Source organism: Plectrocnemia conspersa, unplaced genomic scaffold, assembly GCF_051122295.1.
Source record: "Plectrocnemia conspersa isolate PC_06_02 unplaced genomic scaffold, ASM5112229v1 ptg000001l, whole genome shotgun sequence".
Lineage (NCBI taxonomy): Eukaryota > Metazoa > Arthropoda > Insecta > Trichoptera > Polycentropodidae > Plectrocnemia > Plectrocnemia conspersa.
This window is the reverse complement of record NW_028277165.1, coordinates 12,584,497-12,605,650: the sequence shown is the minus strand read 5'-3', so window position 1 is coordinate 12,605,650 and position 21,154 is coordinate 12,584,497. Positions and strand designations below refer to the sequence as shown.

General features: G+C 31.1%; 1 protein-coding gene across 6 annotated transcripts in view; it reads right to left on the bottom strand.

The window, feature by feature from the left end:
* The window catches only part of LOC148238890 (transducin beta-like protein 2), a 127,019-nt gene that overhangs the window by 80,142 nt on the left and 25,723 nt on the right, over window positions 1-21,154 (bottom strand). For 4 of the 6 annotated variants that reach the window (XM_088189128.1, XM_088189090.1, XM_088189118.1 and 1 more), the window contains exons 2-3: window positions 18,139-18,351; window positions 11,255-12,977 (exon numbers count right to left, since the gene is read on the bottom strand). In XM_088189128.1, coding sequence (XP_088045254.1) covers window positions 11,665-12,977; window positions 18,139-18,211 — 1,386 coding nt within the window. In that variant the 5' untranslated portion in view covers window positions 18,212-18,351 and the 3' untranslated portion in view covers window positions 11,255-11,664. Of the gene's footprint in view, window positions 1-11,254; window positions 12,978-18,138; window positions 18,352-21,154 lie in introns of those variants that run through there. The other 2 variants (XM_088189099.1, XM_088189137.1) reach the window with 1 other exon arrangement.

Below are 21,154 nucleotides of genomic sequence, written 5' to 3'. Positions count from 1 at the left end.
ACACAAAGTAATTTTTTTTAAATTAGACGAGCATATATAAAACACTTTTTGCATCGGTATATACTGATATTGAAAAAACAAGCTTAGTGTTCACATTAAGAATAATATGTTATTTATATTTTGTGTAAAAAGTAAAGTTCTAATCGATCCATTGATAATATAGGTTATACTGTAGAAAATAAATTTATTAAATTCTAAGACCCTCGACAAAAAGTTGGACACCTCTGCCATAAAAGCTGCAGTCAAATGACAAATGTAGAAGTTATATTTTCTAGCTGCCAATGGCATTGTATACTATTTATTTATTTAGTGTAGCGAATTGTTTGTGTTATATTAACGTTTTTAGAACTATACTAACAAAACTTGTTAATGATTTTTTTTATGGAAATTTGTTTCCGCATCGAACCAAAAATAATAAACTTTTTTTATTAAAATTAAATATGTATATTATGTCACATAAAAGCTATTATTAACGATATACACAAAGATTGGAAAAATCTAGGCCCACTTATTTTAAAGATATTTTTTTAATATTTTTAATGGTTAAGGATTACTCTTTAAATAAGTATCTTAAGGCAGTGCATGTTGGTCTAGGAAAAAGCAATAACCCAGATGGTTTTCATTTTTTCTCATATCATATATCCACTGTCATATAAAAGTTATGTAAATATCAAAGTATAATTACATTTTGCTCTCCTATATCTTAGTATTTTTTAGTTCAAAAAGTAAATTATTTTAATATAAAAAAAACATTTAATTTCTGTATAAACATTGCTATCAAAGAAAAATAAAAATTATAGTTTATCCAAAATTTGTTTAACAATATTTAATAAAGTGTATGAGAATATGATACATGTGTCTATTTCCCAAAACTTTATTTTCATAAAATATTTTCAGAAACACAAAATCAAAACATTTTTTTAAATTAAAGAAAAAACTCTGTACCATTTCATCCATATCAAATTCAAAAAGCAAGGTTAAAATAATAGCTCACTTTTTATCAACATAATTTTTAACATCATCGACCTTCAATTACGGTAACGATTACAGCAGCTTACAGTTATCTTGATTTTTCAGCCGTTCTCTAACCGTTTCGTCAGAGAAAAACGCTTCTCGAAGACTTATCTATTTCCTCGCGTGCTGCCGACAAGTTTTTTCGTTGCAAACTTTGTGTTAACAATTTAAGGCTATAACCCACTGCCCTATACAAAGAGTCAATTGTTTTCAATCACTGCGTGTTTAAAGCCTATTTACGTGATGAAACTTTCAAAGTGGCTTCTTCCGATTTCATTGATCGTCTTTGCTCAGATTGAGTGTGAGAAGATTCTGAACTCTTATTTGATGAAATCAATTTTCAAATAAATATTATAATATTTAAAAATATGTTATATATACATATGAAAATATTAAAAATAATATGAGTATATTTTCACTCTCAAAAATAATTGTGTAATATTTTTTTATTATATATTGATAAGCTGTAATTAATCATCTTGACGTTATCAATCAATACACATTGAATAGTAGTTAAAAACATTCCTTTATTTTTTTATTTTTGTAAATTAGCATTATATATACCTGTTCAGATAATAATGAAAGTATAATAGATATAGAAAATATATACATTTTATTTTTATTATGTATCAGATAATATTACATAACTATAAGGTTGATTAATCAATATAGTTAAATCAAAGCAATGCAATAAATTAAAATGATTAAAGATATGCAAATAGGTCTTAAATAAAAAATAATAATAAAAGTATATCTGAATCATAAATTTTATAACCAGATGATTGAGAAATATGCGATTTGATTTATTATATATAAAATTATATTTATAAGCAATATAATATTATTTCTAAAATGAAACAATTACAATTTATATTTGTATCGTTATACAATTAGTGCTCTAAAATTATTTATAATATATTTAAAAGTTTTTATTATGCAATGTACATAAATTTAATCTAATGAATTTAATATAGTTTAAAATTACGTTTCGAAATAAAAAAAATGCGTTTAATTGATTGCAAAAAATTAAACTTGTTCAAATAAAAGTCTTTTTTTATTCTGTAAGAAACAGATATGTTTACATAAGCTAAAAGAAAGTTGAATTATATTATAATTGATAAGTATCTCGATGACATTGAAAATCGACTTGTATTTTTTTATGTATATAACGAAACATATTTTTGGAATATTAATATAAACATTTTAAATGGTCACAACGCCATTATAAGAATAATCACTAGGTTAACTTTGAAATATACTGTACACTATTGATGTTAAAAATTTAAGAAAATATTCTTTCTAGAATATTTTCATTGTCGTAGCACATATTTATCATAACTTATTTTAAAAATAGGTATAAGGTTAACTCTGAGGTCATTCAAACGTCATCCTACCCTTTTGTGAATAAAGGATGCGCGATAGACAATGCGTAAAACCGCTATTGTCATCTACCACATGAGTTCATGATCTCAGAAAATTTCACCTTGTAGTTTCACTTTAAGGCGTAAACAAAAATATTTCGCTGGTTGAATCATCAAGCGATGCAATTGGCCCTTCAACATTTTCTTCTATGATTCGCCAGAGCTGTCTCGAGACTAATAGTATAAAATATGTGACTCGTCGAACAGACGATTTGAGAAAAGAGACGATCAAAAACGAGCTCATACAGACAGATGGCATACGAGGCAAACCTAGAAAGACCGGCATTGACACGAGATACATCAGCGGATCATCCAGTCGACAATCCTAAATTCTCAATCACAACTCAGTTGACAGAATACAACTCGATACTATTTCTCTACTGTGGTAAATTGTACATAATAGAAAATAAACTGTTGCCAGCTTTTCCAGCATCCATTTTGGTTGCAAAGTCACCCTTTGGTCTCAAAACCTGAGATAGGTTTGCTATGGATTTTTATTATTTTAATAATTCACGTATTTTTTTTATTACTGAATTTAGCTGCAAATAACATAACCCCATTAAAAAAACCTCTATTAACTACAAAAATCAGGATAATATGTGCCATATAAAACTTATGTCTATTACAAAGTTAAATAATGATAAAAAGTAACCATTTATTAACATAATTTTAATTATTAAAATTAAATATTTTTTTGTACACATTAGACTTTAGAAGGTTTTTTCTCAGATGAATTTACTCTCATATATTTTTCCAAGACTATTCCAATCATCTGAAGAAAAACATTAAGGAAAGCAACAACTTGTTTTGAAAATGAAAAAAAAAAAGTTCAATTTCAGCCCTTTTAATAAATGTTACAATCAAGATTTTAAAACCATTGCATAAATAAAAAAGTTCATATCCTTCCATTTATGTGTAAATTAAAGTACTTTAGAATTTATATTTTTTAATTTAATCTATATAATTTGCTATGTATAAAGGGTTTAAAATAGCATTTATTTTTTATTTATATGCTATTGAAAGTTCATCTTTGAAATAGTTTTACGATATTGAGCCATTGATTGAAAAAGTTAAAATTGCATTTTTTTATAAAATTGACTGTTCTTGATATATACACATTTCCACTATCCCTAATTTTCTAAAATAAAAAACTTGCATAACATTACAAGTGTTTAAATCACTGTCTTTATATTTAAAAATGGTTATTAAGATGTCTACAAACACATATTTTATTTTTTCTTAACGTACAAAATTGCGCAACGGCCTATCTGTCATTAGTTTGTATTTTATATTATGTAAGAATTAAAATTAAAATAATAAAAAAATATAAACCGCAAGTTAGAGGTCTTTGCCGCTGTTTTGTATGTATAATATATTTTCGACACTTGACGGCAAAAACCGCATGAAATTTCACGCATTTTTTGGCGACCTTCGTCGATCGGAAAACTAGTTTTTTTATCTTAATTACATATGTGTTTATATAAATAGTCGTAAAAATGTTTTGTAACAGCCAAGATCAATTCGCGAGTCGTATAATTTCACAAAAAATTACCATAAGCAACTGTTCCGGCTAACCCGTTGCATGGCGTTGTATATTATGAATGTGTAAAAGAGGGCAAAAAACGGATAACCGAACCGGTTAACGCGAAACTGATCAAAACTAAAAATATTGTTTGGTGTTGTTATTGTTATGTAACGCGATACAAATGATATTGTGTTGTTAGATAACGCTTTTCTGGTTTATAAATGCGCGTCGTGTTATTGTGAGCTCGAACGTTTAAATGTTAAGTTTAACCATTGTTTCAGCTTAACGGTTAAATTGTGCCGGTTACAGATCGGAAGTAAATTGCATGACAATGCGCGTACATTTGATGAACCATGATATATTTAGACCGTGACTTTTATTCTGGTGACTGATCTTATCTTGTTTGACATTTTCTCTATTGTCTGTGAAGTAGAAAACAGTTAATTATTTCAACCCAAATGTTATATTACTAGAGATATTGTATTATCATAATATTGTTATTCCAATAAATATATAAAGATTTTTTATTCATAAATCTTTCTGAATTTAATGTTTTCTTGACATACAATTTCCAACGGAGGCGCGCATCTAATATCGTTACTCCGCTTTATTGGAATATAGAATGATGTTGTTGAGATAAACCGGTAAGTACGAGAAATTACTGTTGGTAAAATATAAGCGTACTGATTCTAACTCATTTAGTCTATTCTCTATTTAGAGGTCCATTTTTGAATTTCGAAGATTAGGATGTTTAGTTTTTTTTATTGATCCTTCATTGTTTCTTCCAGTTGCCAAAACTGCCATAACAACGTCAAATGTTGCTGTAGTGTTGGTTGAAACTTCTGGTATAGAGAAGGTAGAAAAGTGGGCCTAGTACACTTTCCTGAGGTACACCAACGTCAATCTTCTTAATTTCTGAATAGATGTCTTCTTGTTTAATTCGAAAGATTTTCACAATTACTGGGGTGATAAGCATGATATAATTTGTATCCTTTTAATCTGTATAATTTAATCTTGGAACTTAAAAAATATTAACAAAATCAATTTACGCTTATGAAATATTATAAGGATTTTTTTTAATTCATATTGAAACTTTATTAGTGATATAATAAAAAAGTAAAAAATCGTGGCAATATTTAAAATACTAAAAATGATGCTCTTTACAAAATACAACTACTTTTGAAGCAATTTGAATTTTGTAAATTCAGTATATAACAAATATTTAATGCTAGAATTTTTTTGTGATATATAATGAAAATAACAGAAATTATAGAAGTTTTCAAGTCATTAAAAGTTGCTGCCGAAACATATGTCGAAGTGATTGTCGAAATTGCTAATGCAATTTTTAAATTCTAGCAATTAATCGATTATTAAATTATTATTATTAATCGATTATTTAATTTACATTAAGCAAAGACAATAATTGCTCTTAAAAAACATAATTCAACAGATAGCGATAATTTTTTTTTTAGTAGCAACTTGTAAAACTATTAGATAAGAAATCAAAAAAAATAACTAAAAAGTAAGTTAAAGAACATGATAAAAATATGCTAAAAATTTCAGTGATTCAGTGATTAGTCTTCTTGTCCGAAACCATTGAAATATCTTTATCCTTTAAGAAAAATACTATTTAACAACAGCTTAACAATTTTATAAATGCTATTTAGTATGATACACATATATATAATATTTATTGTGTATTAAAAGCAATTTGCAAAACCGAAATCCTGGTATCCCAATTTTGGCTTGGGATTAGATTCCCTAGTTATATGATAAAAAAATAATGTATTGGACGATTTGATTAATCAATAAACTATCCTTTGAACTTGCAATTAAAGCCTGAAATTTAATATGTATTTTATTTTAAATTAATTTAATATATTTTTACAATTTTGTTCCTTACGATATCTTGAAACGTTTGCTCTGTTGTATATTTATTTATTTATTAATTTGGAAAAATTATTTATTTACTTTATTTACGTATTTGAATAATGCAAAGAGAAATAAAGGGATTGCGCTTAAACACTTTTCAGCGTAGTTGTGTATTATTTATTATGGAGGTAAAATACCTCATTGGTACATAATTATTTAATATGGCATTTGTTTTTTTTTTGAAAAATCGGATAAAATTATTTAAAAAATAGTGTATAGATATTTATTAATATCTTATTTTAATCGATTGATTTTTTTATTATTATTGAAATTAAATAACTTTCCTTAAAAAAAGTTACCTTTCGTTAAACCGTGTGAGCCATATTCGTATGAGCAATCGCCATGTGAGCGATTGATTTGTGACCAATTTTCAGTTGAGTCGGTTGCTTTGTGACTGTGACCAACTGCCATGTGAGCAATGATCATCGAACCGTTGCATCTAAATGAATTAATTAATGATCTGAGGACCACAATTGAAAAAGTCAACTCATATTTAAAATACTTTCGGAAATATTATGTACCTGGTCCTAATATCGACATTGACGAATTGTTTATAATTAAAATAAGCCCTTGAAAAATGTATATATACTATACTAATATAGATCTTTCAACATTTTTAATGTGAAAATTTTTTAACAAATATATTGTGAGAAATATTGTAAAGGGCTAGTCACTTATCTTTTTTTGACATTGGGTTTTAATGTCTTATTTAACCGTAAATATTTTAAAAGTAGTGGTCTCCCAAAAGTATTAGTTTCTTGCCACTGATCGTCAACTAGCGGTACACGAGAAAACTACAAAAAATTACCATTTAATAAGAAATGCCGTTTTAATATTTTTTTTCGAGTAGACTGCCTACCCAGTCCAAAATCACTCTCAAGAGAAACGTGTTTTTTTCTTTATGTTGCGCTTTATTTGGCATAAAACCAAAATTAATAAATTCTGTGTAAAAAGGCAATGATAAACCAATACAAATACATTCTGGAATAAAATAAATATGATTGCATTGCAGTGACAATTTAGCAGATAAATACTAACAACTAATTAAACATTAAGAATCAGAAAAATTGCAAATTCAACATATTATGTAGATATCTGAAAATGAAACTAATTTTACTGGATTTTGTTATTTATATACAATCGAAGACATCATCAATTATTTCAAGGAAGCAAACTCTATCAAATAATGGTCGATTGTGTTAGAGATTTCTGGCATCTGGTTGTTTATATTTGTCCGATTATGATTTAACTTTTTTTGTGAAAGGTATGCATTTAAAGTAACGTACATTTTAAAAATGATTTTGTTTAAAAATAAAATGTAAAATCTCGTTTGCTCTACTTTAATGCATAAATAAAAAAATAGTTATGTTGCAAGTGTTTTCATTTGGTTTGAATTTAGCATTAAAGCCTCTTTAAAACTCGCTTAATCTTCCTTTTGAAAGAAAATTTACGTTATACACGAGCGTCAAAAGTCGTGACGAAAGTTTTCAAGCCCTTAACACGAGCCATTCTATAAAAATCTATTTTTTAATACACTCAACACGATTTTAGAGCGGCCTAATTTTTTATTTGTTATTTAAAGCGAATTTCGCGCTCTCCATGTCGCAAACGTTTCATAATATTCCATGCGTGATGTACGAAGAGCGTGCAGCGGTGAGGAAAGACGATGATACTCTTAAGTTTTCAAGTTGTTTATTTTGATCGTAGAATTTTCGGTTGTGTTTTTACGTGACATGTCTAGAGTGTAACGACCTGTAGCGGCAACCTGACCAGTCATGGTGAACGAAGGAAGGCATGTAAAAGACCTCGGGCGCAGTGCAGATTGGTCATGTATAGTTTTGAGGTCGTCTTGCCAAAATCAATACAAGCATTCACCACTACTTTGAGAATGAATTCAACAGTTCATAATACCTAGAAGCTCAAATAGGTTTTAATCCTCCTTTAATTAGTTACAGTATCATCTCAGCGTTTATGGCGAATACATCATGATGAAACCCCTCGAAGACCAAATGGCGGTGTCAAGGTAAGATGCAATAGAACCTTCAATCTGTAGTATGTTGACCGTACAATAATAATAGTTAGCCATAGAAGAAATGCACGCAATACTCCAAATAATTTAAGATATATGTACATTAGTTCTTGGGAAGGTCATATTGATGGTTTTAAGTGTATATTGGCCAACATTTTTTCTTGTTATTTGTAGATGCTTTCAGTGACAATGAAAGTTTTTAATTTATCATTACATGCTCTTTTAAAGATGCAAGATTTTTATAGCATATTTATTTATATGCAGGGCATAACAACTTTACGGCAATGCATTAATTGAAAAGCTTCAGATCGATGAGATCAAAAAACATATCTGTAAATGGTAATCGAGCTCTTTAAAAGATTAAAGATATTGATACAACTTGCATAAGAAAGCGAAATATCCTGACGAAATGAAGTTATCGAATCAAAACTGCAACTGAATATCGTCAGGTTGCCAAGAGGTTATCGTTATCCGTATCATGGGAATTTCTCATAAGATTGACTGATGGAAGTAGAATTTTTGCGCTGGATATCACCTCGCAAATCTCTAAATTTCTCCAACGTAACAATTATACTGTCAAATTTAATAAAATCGTAACATCCATATTTGCGAGCGTTACACGTTGATTAACGCGGCGCAAACGATTTTTGCAATGCACGAAAGTGGAGTAACGGCGTTGGTCTCGTTAGTTAATTTCGCAACTCAAAAGCGTATAGTTGCCAGAGACGGTCGTAAATTTTACAAAACGACCAACGCAAAAATTGATACTTGAGATCCCTAATGAAATTATAATCAGTGTGTATTATATACAATCACAATTATAGCCGTTGCGACATTTTTCAGCATTGTCATCTGGCAACGTCGAGGTCGTATTTTACAAAGGATATTTGTAAAGTGAAGTTACAAGGTACGGAAAATATTTTATTTTGAGTTTGACTTATATTTAATTCACGACACCTTTTTCCACGTTTTGACTATTTATATCTTTGCCATAAGCACTATTGTAATTGGCGATGAGTTTTTTTTTACACACTGAACGATCCTGATTCCTGGCTCATTTCAAACATACGTTTCATTTATTTATTTTTATTAAATCTTCCGTTGTAACCTGACAGGCGTAAGCCCAACGCGTTACAACGGGCAACTCTGTACCAACTGAGTAAATCAATCAGACAGAATGAATATTTATAAGTAAGTATTAACCATCAGACTGAAAGTCTGGGAATCGGTGACATTTATATTATTAATTACAGTTTATAATCAATAGATGTCACTGCAGCTGTGGCCGATTTTTTTTAATAATATCGCATTTTTATAAATAGAAATTCGAGTGCCGCTGCCGGGACTCGAACCTGCAACCTCAGAGTTACTAGTCTGAGACGTTACGTATCTATACCGTTATTAAATTATCATAACGTTCATCCTAATGAAAACGACTCTATTGTAAAGCGAGTAAAAAATCTCTACGTTTACTAACCTTGTACCTTTACTTATTACATACAGTTATTTAAAAGTGATCATAAAAAAATAATTGTTTTACATAAATTTTATTGATACAAATAACAGCAAAATGCTTGAATATCAACCGTTCCGGCGCAGAAACATTTCAGAAAAATAACGTATACTTCAGAAAACACATATTTACAATTTAAAAATGAATACTGTCGCTATATGTTTTTAGTAAGTTCATATTAGAATTTGTTTTTTTAAGAATACCCACGAAAAAATATTGACATTTTCATAGTTTAAATTTGGGTGAAACAGACTTAGCAAGATACAGTGATGGTCAATTTTTTCGGAAAAAATCTTGTATGCGTTTTTTCTCGTTCTACTATTTATTAAAAATATTTTAAAAAAGCTCAGCCACTGACCTTAAAACGCGATTAGGAACATGCTGGAGAATAAGAACAGAAGCTATCACAGCTATTTATCGAGAACTGGACACGTTAATCGAACTTTTAGAAAATTTGTCAAAATATCCAGATATGACGTTTGTAACTAGAAGCGATGCAACACATTTACTATAAAACATTTTCAATTTCATTGTTTTGATCAATTTCTGAGTCGTCATTTAAAAAAAATAATTAAAAGCGATTGCAAGATTCTACTATGAATTTCACAGAAGCAGCAATTTATCTTGAATTCTTAAAATAACTTCTTAAAACTATATTTGATATAATTCGATTCAAAGCTTTTAAAAAATTTCATCTATGATTTGCCCTTATTAAAATATTGTATTTTATTTAATGTTGAAAGTCTTTATCCAAATATTCAATTTTTTTTGCCGAAAAATTTATGTCAATAACGTTTTTAGTACTCTAGCTACGGCACTGATTTTAAATCTTATTTCATAGTTTTGGTAAACCCTATGGGAGTGTTCATACACTCGTGCAGTTAATATTAAGGATAACCAAACGATAATTACAAGATTGTAACTTGACAATTGCACAATATAAGCAATGGCTAACCCGCAAAAAATATGTAATAGACTGACACTGAACGGACTACCACAAGGAAAAAACAATCATTTTGAACATAATTGAACTCATAAACAATGTGTCAAAACACGTCATTATTACAATCGAAAATACAGAGAATTCATACGCTTTTGTGGATAATGGTTGCGAAAACAATACGCCATCGGGCGACAGAAAAAAGACCGTTAATATTCAACCTTTGCATTACTTGACCTTCGAAATGTGTTTATCTAGCAAATTTCGCTCTTTCAAGGCGTGGACATGTTTGGATGGTCGAATATACGAGTGCAACAATTGGTTGAATGATCTCTGTATGATTGTGATTCGCTGGAGACCTCCCCAACCTACGATACAAAAGGCCTGACTCCAAGAGACGTCTCACACTGTAGAGAGGCAGACGACAAGAAGACGAGCAGCTGACAGACGACAAACGGCGACGATAAAAACCAGAGAGACGACGCTCCTTCAAAGAAACCTTAGAGGACTATCTCGAAGACATTATCCCTCCGCCAGATTCTCCACCAGCGCATGGAGAAAAGCACATACAGTTCCACAATAGTTTGCTTCGGTATATACATATATGTAATACTGAATAAATTGTCACCAGCTTTCTGGCGTATATTTCTCGCTGCAGGCACTTGGGCCTCAAAACTCGAAAGCATCAATGCTACAAATATGGTTCAACTTATTTTGAGGAATTGACAACGAATTATTATCGAAGAACTGACTCAGTTTCACTAATGAGCAAGTTTTGTATTGATTTTTGTGCGATATTTCAAATGTGTGCTTTTTAGTGAATCTTTGAATTTTATTTTTTTTAATTAATAGGTAAGGGTACATGGAAATTAAAAAAAAATTCGACATAAATTGGACATGTATTCACGTAAATAACATCCATAATAACATCCAACATCAATCATTTAACGTCTAAGTACATACATACATTTATAAAAAATCGTAGGACGAATTATTATTATTATTATTATTACGATCACATTAAACATAAAAAATCACAAATATTACATGAATCTCGGAACAACGTTCGTTATAAGCAATAAAGTCCCGCAAATCCAAGACGAGTCTTGTCTCTCTCTTAATTAATTTCACAATCACCGGGTACCGCCTCGAACGCGGACCACCATTGAGATTTCGTTCATTTGTACAAACTAAAACTAGGTTCGATCACAAGTCTTTACGAGTTTGAAGGAACGATATAATTTAATACTAAGTTCACGTGGTAGATCACATTTGGAAAAAACGCCCTAATCAGGCGGATTCCATGATTAAGTCGTGCTGAATGCGCCACAGCATGAGATCGAGCGACACGCGAGCATCCTCCAGGGGGCAGTGCTGGCTCTCCTGAACGTTGCATTGTAAATGCATCTCGGCCAGAGACTTCAGAGACCTCCTGAAAGGAAACCCGCGCTCGTGGGGGAAGACAATCGCCGTGTCGACTAGCCTTCCGTGAAGTATCTTCAACGCGCGAAGATCGTTCTCCAATCCGTGACCGACTAATATCGTTTCGGCGTCCATCAATTCTAGCAGATCATTTTGAACGTCCTTCAGTGACTTTGTAGCCTTCTGCATGTCTTGGGCGCAGATGCCCGAGAACCTAGTGTTGTAATCTATAATTGGATCGCTCGGAGTTACGTAGCAGCCGTAAACTCTGCACCCATCGGCGCTGATCACCTCCAATCTTGCGACTTGCAAACCAGCAGCAGTATAGCACATCTCACAGTCCAGCGCTAATACTAATCTAGCGGGAGATTTCGGGTTGCGCGGTTTCGTTTGAACGTAACCGTCCAAGGGTCCGTTGAAACCGGCCGAGAGTCCTGACCACACGTGTAACGGAGCTCTATCGCATCCCCCTGCTTTAGAACCAGCACCGCAACAAGCCCAACTCCAAAATATTGTAGGCGGTATGTTCATATTGTTGACAGCCCGTTGTAAACGTCCCCAATGGTGGCGACAGCGGTCTGTCGTCAAATATTCTCCATCGCTAGTCAAGAAGAATCCTCTCAAGCATCGAGCGCACTTACGTTCCACGCTCTTGGTACGCTCTTCTTCACTATCCGGATCGCTTTCAGGAGATCTAGGACTGGAAGAACCGGACCCCTGTCCGCTATCTTCCTCGCGAGACCAAGCAGTGGATTTAGGCACGAATTCGCGGGCGTTCACGTCGAACTTTTTCTGCGGTGCGAACTCAATACAATACACGATCGCATGGAACGGATCCGTACTGCAAGCAATAGGATATCCCGAAGTTACTAGCTTATCGCTAGTAATCGTATAATAACTGAGCATTCTGTAGAGATCGTTCTCGTTGAATTTCAACTGCTCGTATCTAAACAGGGGTCCGGGACAAGGAGGCAGCTGAGGATCGATGATGGGACGCTGTTGCTGTTGTTGCTGCTGCTCAGTTTTGGCCGCCCTGTGCTTCCTTCGCCGTCTTGCAGAGCGCCTTGTGGACGTAGGGCTACCAGGGGCGCTACCACCTGGACTTTCCGAAGGACTGCGATTGACCTTGCTGGCTTCCGAACCGCTGATACTCCCTTCGCCCGGGTCTAGCGGAAGTTCGTCTTCAAATAACAAATTACATCTATTAACTTTGCGACTCGAATACCAAGACACACCGTCACCCAATTATAATATAAGACACACAAAATATGCACACATAATATGATACATTTCGCTGGTGTTAGCATCTGGTGTTTATTTACAAATTAGTAAGCTTTGTACACATAAATTGTTAGTGAAAAAATGAAGTCTCATCGCCGATACAATAACAACCACATTTATTTGCACACCTGACACACAAAATGAGCTGATTCACAAAGAAAATACACCGAAAGTACGCATTGATAAATCTTCGGATGTAAAATGAATAGCGCACCGGCTCTAGCGCAATATTTTGTATACCAACGCAAGTCAGAATGACAGATATTATACAATGCTGTATTTTATTTACCAATGAACTCCTATAATTAGCTATGATCGAGCTCATCATTAAAAAAAGTGAGACAAGGCCGCATTCGATGGAAAGCAATCAAGAATTAAGCTATATAATAAAAAAGACGAGAAAGTAGAAAAAGTTAAATATAACTTATAGAAACTGATTTTTTTTAAATAAAAATGTTTAATTTTAAAAAGGAATATTTTATTAAATTGTTTTATATAATAATAATATTTTTAAGAGACGGTTTGGTACGACACACTAATATATTCAAATATAGTTCGATAATATGAAATATCAGAAGAAGACAAAAATCCTTATAATCAGAAAGGTTGCAAAAGACATATGTACTAAAAAAATATGGATATTTTCTATCTCAGTATTTCAATAAGTTTATCTTAGTAACACACGGATATGATTCAGGCAGGTTCCCGTATAAATATAATATGTAATTAAACATTTCTAAAATGTACTGTGGGGCAACTCGTGCTGAACTCCAGCTTTTTGCCACAGAACACGCTACTGCAATGTCATTTAACTCTGATTTAACTGTTACAAAATCTCTTAAACAAAAAAAAACGCAGATAAAGATATTATTAATATTTTTCATATGGAATTGCAGAACTTTCTAATCAGATATTAATTTTAATTTTTTTTTATTGATTGATTTTTTATTAATTTTAGATTTATAAACGATTCACATTCGTACTTGAATAAAATTGCAAAATACTGAAAAAGTTCACGCTGCGCTGTAAAATTTGTAACTACGTCACCACTGACGACCGTCGATTGAACATAGCGGTTTTTAATCTATCCATTTTTCATGCTATGAAAAATTATGCAGACCGCACGTGACAATAGACGTATTAAAATAAAAGCATCCCTATAACCATTCCAGACTTTCTGGAAGTCTTAATATCATATAACAATGAACGCTCTTTAGAATTCAAAACAACAGGTCACGAAATTGCCAGATTCCGCTTAAAATGTTTATCGGTCATTCCAGACACAATATAAAAGTCGACTGTGAAAACTGGTAAAGCCAATTACACACCTATATCGATGTAAACTGGGCGAGCACTAAACCGCGTATAAAATCGGATATACAGCGCCTAGATCATAAAACAACTTTCATTTGAAACTCTCCCTTGACAATATCATCAAAAACTTATCCAACTTGGACTTATTGAGTTCGTACGAACTCGAACCAAATTGAGCAACCGACTATCGATAAACGGAAAATATCGAGAAAGTAACCGCTTAAAAATAAACAACCAGGACACATGGACCAGGACAAAAATTTCTATAAATAAAATATTACGTATATATCTATAAAAGAACCTTTTATTTCAAGTAAAAAAATATTCAAAAACTCTACTACTTTTTTAAATCAAAAACCATAAAGCTGCTGCCGATCTATGCCGTAAAGCCTTTTTTAACATTAAGATTACTAAAAGAATATCATCATTGTGTACAATCAACATTTAGATTAAAATCACTTTGCCCCAATGTTAAAATTTCACATCTTTAAAATGGCAACAATTATAAAAAACAACAAGAAAATTTGACAACTCTGTAGGAGTTCTTCTTTAAACTCGCGCACTTAATCATCCACGACAATAATAAGGATGAACGCGACAAAAGAGTGTAACTGAACGTACCACTACAATAGCCCTCGTTATGACCAGGTAAAACGGGCAACAAACAAGTAAACACGTTGTAATTACTCTCCGATGCAGAAAAAAATATGTTTTGCTGCGTATACACCATCGACAGCAAAAAAGCACCGTTTAGTAACATTTAACCCGTTGCACAATTCGGCCAATATGTACATCAAGCAAATATCACTTTCTAGGGACTTGGGCATATTTTGTTGGTCGAATAAACAAGTGGAACAAATGGCTGAATGGTCGCTGCATGACGTTGATTCGTCAGAAAGCTTTACGAAAGCAGACTGTCAGAGATGGCCAAAAAGAGCCAGAGGAACGAACATCGATATCGGTGGACGGCAAGAGGAACGAGTCACATTGACTACGATATCTCAGAAGACCATCCACTGGACATCATCCCTCCGCCAGCTTCTTCACCAGCACTCGGAGAAAAACTACTCGCCCACAATAGTTTGTTGCAATATATATGAAATATTATACAATAAAATTCGTTACAAGATTCCGGCGTATTACGGGCTGCAAAGTCACACCCCTTGGGCCTTAATCTCCATTATGAAACAACACAAAACATACAAAAAATAGCTCCACTATTTTTTCGCTGACTTAAATAAAATATTATTTTTGGTTAAACTGGTGAACTAAATGTTATCCTTGCAAATTACAAGAGATAAAAAATAACCAGATAAATTTAAAAAATCTTGATTACTATTTCACTAAATTAAAATAAGTCACACAATTTTTATCTTTCTTGTAAATTTTACATTTATTAAGCTAGATAATTTACCCGTAATACCATAGATTATATATTGGCTTATTTATTGATGAATTGCTACCTACTACACTCCAGATAAACAACTTACACTGCGAACTGAGTTCTAAACGTACAAGATCACGTCTTTTCGTGCAAGTTTTCATTTTTTTTTCTTGAAGATACTCGACGTGAAAGCCTTTCGACATCGTCCGTGTTCACGAGCAAAGCGAATATTCTTCTATCCAAGTCCATCGCGAAACATCGATATAATTAAAATAAATAATAGCACCTTGTCGTGTACGCCAATCGAGAAGCAATCGAGCGTACACACGTTTACCATAGAGAACTGGTATCACTGCTTTCACTCGACAAGAACAATCCGTAGCAGGTATATTTAGTTGTTTTAAAGACACGCGTCATATAAACAATGAATATATCGTACATCATGTCATATAATAAGTTAATAAGTTAACGACCAAGACACGCGTTAAGGTAACTGTACGTTCAGAGGCACTTAACTGTTTCTCCGACTGAAGATGAGCATTCGTGTTATTTTATAATACTGGTACGTATAGAAAGACAAGTTTTATCTAAGTCGTAACTTGATGTCTTCCGTTATTTTATATTTATGAATGAGCAATCGCGTTATCAGTGTGTGACTCAAAAAAGGAAACATGCGGTTGAATCATCCGAACAACTGGTAAAGTAATGGAAACATGATATTTTAATAAGATACGTAAACCATATCCTATCACGTATTAAAACAATAAGATAGAGAGTTATTAACATGCGATCTACATATTCATATATTATAATATTGTTAATCTAAAAGAGGCATGCATTATTATATAATATAATTTATAAGCTAAGCGGATTTCAATGAATCATTTATAACCATGCAGTTTCGGTGTAAATGTAAACAAATGTTCAATATTCCTCTTATCGATCAAATTGCATCGATTCAATCGATTGTTAGTTACAATATAGGCGTATCAAAATACGATGTATAGCGATTAAATAACTACCTAATTATGTGTGCATATATGTTTAAACAAATACTTAAAGCGACTTAAAAAAAAACAAAACTTTTGTAAAATGTTGCCACTTTGCAAATTCTATAATGCAGTAAAATTCAGTAATAACTTATTTGCGGACAGAAGCAAAATTTTACAAACAAAATAATACAATACAAGACTCCATAGCAAGAACATAATAATTTAAATCAAAAATATATTTGTAATCATGTGTAATTTAAAAAATTCTTAAAATTATAAAGATGGAGGATTGTGGATGATTTTTTTTTGATACAAGCAATACAACTTGTGGTTAATATTTTCTTGGGTTAAAATAAAAAAATTGTTTTTTTTTATTTTAGGTTATTATAAAAAAAATTGAATTTTTTTATCTAATAACCTACATTAAAATATTGTGAACTTTAACCAGAAAATTGGAATCAGTTTGTCATTAAAATAAATCAGTTTCAGGTATCTAAGTAAAAATGCATTTATTCAAATCAAACATTACTTATAAATAGATTTTTAAAAAAGTGTAGGAAATTTTATAAAAAAATAAAAACTGAGTAATAATAAAAACCATTTATACTATAAGTCATTAAATATTAATATTTTTTACAATTTTTTTTGTATGTTACGTCATATGTATTTAATTTAACAAAAACTTATAATTTATTGATCTGAGAATGAAACTATCTGGACTGGACTTTTCTGGTGGTTTTACTTATCAGAGTGTGGTATGACTTTTCAAGGATATTAAAATATTGAACTAACAGTCTTAAAAATGTATATTAAAGAAACCATACACTATTAACTTGTCCAATATTTATAAATGGATGTCACATACATATGTATAATTTTTGGTAATTTTTATCTGTGGTATATTGTTATGACATGTCAGTACTTATTTTGATGGAAAAAATATTACGTATCTAAAAAAATTTATCTGTGGACTAATTTAATGTTTCAATCACAATCCTTACCAAAAATAGTTTAGTAAATAAGAAATTATATAGTTAATCAAAAAATATATTATGTGTCTAAGAGATATCTACTCTGTAAACTTATAAACATGACAAACCTTTTAAAAATGTTTCAACAAAAATAGTTTTGTAAATAAATATGTAATTAAACTGATCAAAATACTATTGTTGTCAATTATGTTATTTTTATTCTTGCTTTGGATCTTAAATTTTCACGTTAAAAACATTTGGTTAGTCAAGAGGCAAAGTCAGCTAAACCAATTTTCAAGTTTATATTGACTTAATATTTCATGGTCTCAATTTATTTAAGGGTTTATAGCTGTATTTGTCTCTTAACGTCTCAGCATCGAAATATTTTAAAGACATGTACCTTCAGCGCAGGCCACCATGTATTTCCCGTCGTTGGAGCAATCCATGCTCATAATCTTGCCAGTATGACCCATCAGGTTGGCGGCAAGGTACGGATGGCTGTAGTTGGTCTTCGTCGGTTTCCACTGCTTCTTATTCCTGCTCGGCTTCGCATTCGATGGAGATGCAGACTCGGACTCCTGCTCTATTACCGGCGACAGAGGCGTCGAGTCATCTACAACAATAAAAAATAACAATTTAATAAAATTAACAAAAAAACACTACAACTAATAAATTTCTACAAAACTCATGCATAAGCAAGCCCAGTGTGTATTTACACCAAGCTTGGCAGTTAAAAATGACATGAAAATAGATGAGTCATTATCAAGGCAGTTAGATATATTTGGCACTCAACAAGATTTGTGTATAGCAAAGCAAAGCGAACCATTACCAAATATTTCATTATTTATATATATATTGTATACTATTTGTAAATTTAGATGTCATTAACATCAACACTAGTAGTTTTTCGTTGTTGTTTTGAATGAGAAATATTTTGGCGACATTGTATAACATCTGTTAAAAAGTCCAGATGCCAATATGAATAAATGACTAACTTCTGGTAAAATACACTCTAATCTTATCCCAAAATAGTAGCTAAAATGCATCATTAAATTTTTTTTTCGCTGCGCGACCTTTTTTACTAATAGCGATAGATTTTTAAGAAAAAAATACACATTTCTCTTTGTGTGGCCAAATATTTTATTTTGACGTTTTTTCAAACAATATAGATTTTTTTAAATAATCTTAAAATAACTAACTGCACGAACCAGAAGAATCTATATATTATATGGAGCAGACAATTCCAAAAACTGCATCGAAAAATACAATTCTAAGCTTTGTAAAATAATAGGAATTATAAAAAAATACATTTCAAATATAAAAAGTATATATCCACTAAGTGGTCACTATCAATGCATCTAATGTTTCGCGAAATACACGAGCAAGTTCACGAATTATGCTTTATGAAAATTTATCCAAAACTTTTTTTATATTCTAATTCATACCTTTTATCTTGCACATTATTACAAAAAATCGTACACGCACATTCATCGTCATTGATGTGCATCTGAAAGAGAACTATAAATAAGGTGAACATACTGAGAAAATAATAAAAAATCAACGTAATATATAGTCACTTAAAAAACACCCTGTTCTTTTGTCCATAGCGGTGTTAATTTTTATAGAAATAAACCTGCGATTAGTTCGAAATGGCTACTCTTGTTATATTTACATACAGAGATCGGAAAGTGGTTCTTCTGAAAGGGTAAGTAAGCACAGCGGCAATTTATTTTAATTGTTATAGCTGTGCGACTATTTATTTTGAAAGCAAACGTCTGATAGGTTAGAAATATAAAATACGTTAGAAATCTAGCACGACAGATCTGTGGTGACTAATATCTGAAAGACCTGGGTTCGAATCCCATATACACTTCAGTGTTTTTTTAATTTCTAAATTAATGATTAATATATAATTATCATAATAATCATTAATTTAGAAATTAAAAACACTGATCAATTATCAAGATTACGTTTTCCTAGATTTTTCTTATCTCACGGATGTACATCGTTATAAAAGCGAGCATATTAGATATATAAAATGTTTTAATAATAAGCTACTACAGCTCATACAGAATATCATTTATATATAGAAAAAAATACGTACTCTTATTGAATATTTATTATTATTTTCTAGCTACGCCACTGATTGAAAAATTCGACGCTGAGTATATAGAGATGAAAAAAGTCCCGTAATTCGCTGAACCGGCTCTGTCTAGACATTCGTGTCACCGCCCTCATACACAAGGAAAGGTGTATTGTAAACAAAATACACCGATAGGTTATGTCTCGTGTCACGTGCGCCTGTCAAAATTTTGGTCGATGTTGCCATATGAGAAAAGTGAAATCAGAGCCATCTTAGCGATCGGTGGCCTACTCATTAAATATTTATGACGCGTCTTTCCAGCAAGATTGGGGCACACACATAAATACAAATAAATATGTTCCGAATACAAAAACAATAACAAAACTTATTTTCTTATAACATAAACAAATTAATAAATCATTTAAAATACATTACACCCTCTCACTCTTTTAATATAAAATAATTAATAAATAATAATATAACGGATTACTTATTCTATAAGGTATGTAAGAATGTGTACGCGATAGTTCATAAATGCAAACTAACCAACAAATTCAACCAGACAATGTTACAATGATAGCAATTAATTAATATATGAATAATAAGTTTTTATTTAATTGTTAACTATTTATGACGTATGATATGTAGCATCAAATGATGATGTAATACTCGTGTAAATTCATCATTTTAAAATTATTTTTAATTTTCATAAAATCTTTTAAAATAAAATAAAAGAAAATAACGTATTTTCGGCACTTTCTAATTTTTCTCATAACGAAGATGCTTTTTGTGTTAACAATGTATTCACATTTATTTTTACTACAATACCTACATATATACTATAACTAGCAAGATGGACGAGTGGTATAGTCAATGACTAACACCTGAAAAACCTGGGATCGAATCAGTAATAGGCTGCAGCAATAAAAGTTTAAAAATTTAACAAAATATCCTTAATAAAACTTAAATATGTACTATATAATACATTAAAATAGGCAAAAATAATTTACTATGTTACATACATAAAAATATATATAAAACGGGAATATTCATTTCATACTGGGAGGGTCGAAACCTTATTATGTCTATGAGATCGGAATTAATGATTATTATATAATTTTAATTCCGATGGACCATCACAGATTAGGTTGTCGTAGATTTTTATAATCTCACAATATGAGTAAGACAACATAGAATTGCATAGATTGATTTTAAGTTGTAATAATAATCTATAATTAATAAAAAGATGTCTAATTTACACGCTATAATTTCAATCTGGTGTATCAGTAGTAGTTGTTGATTGTGTTTACACCGCTGCAGCGCAGAACAATTT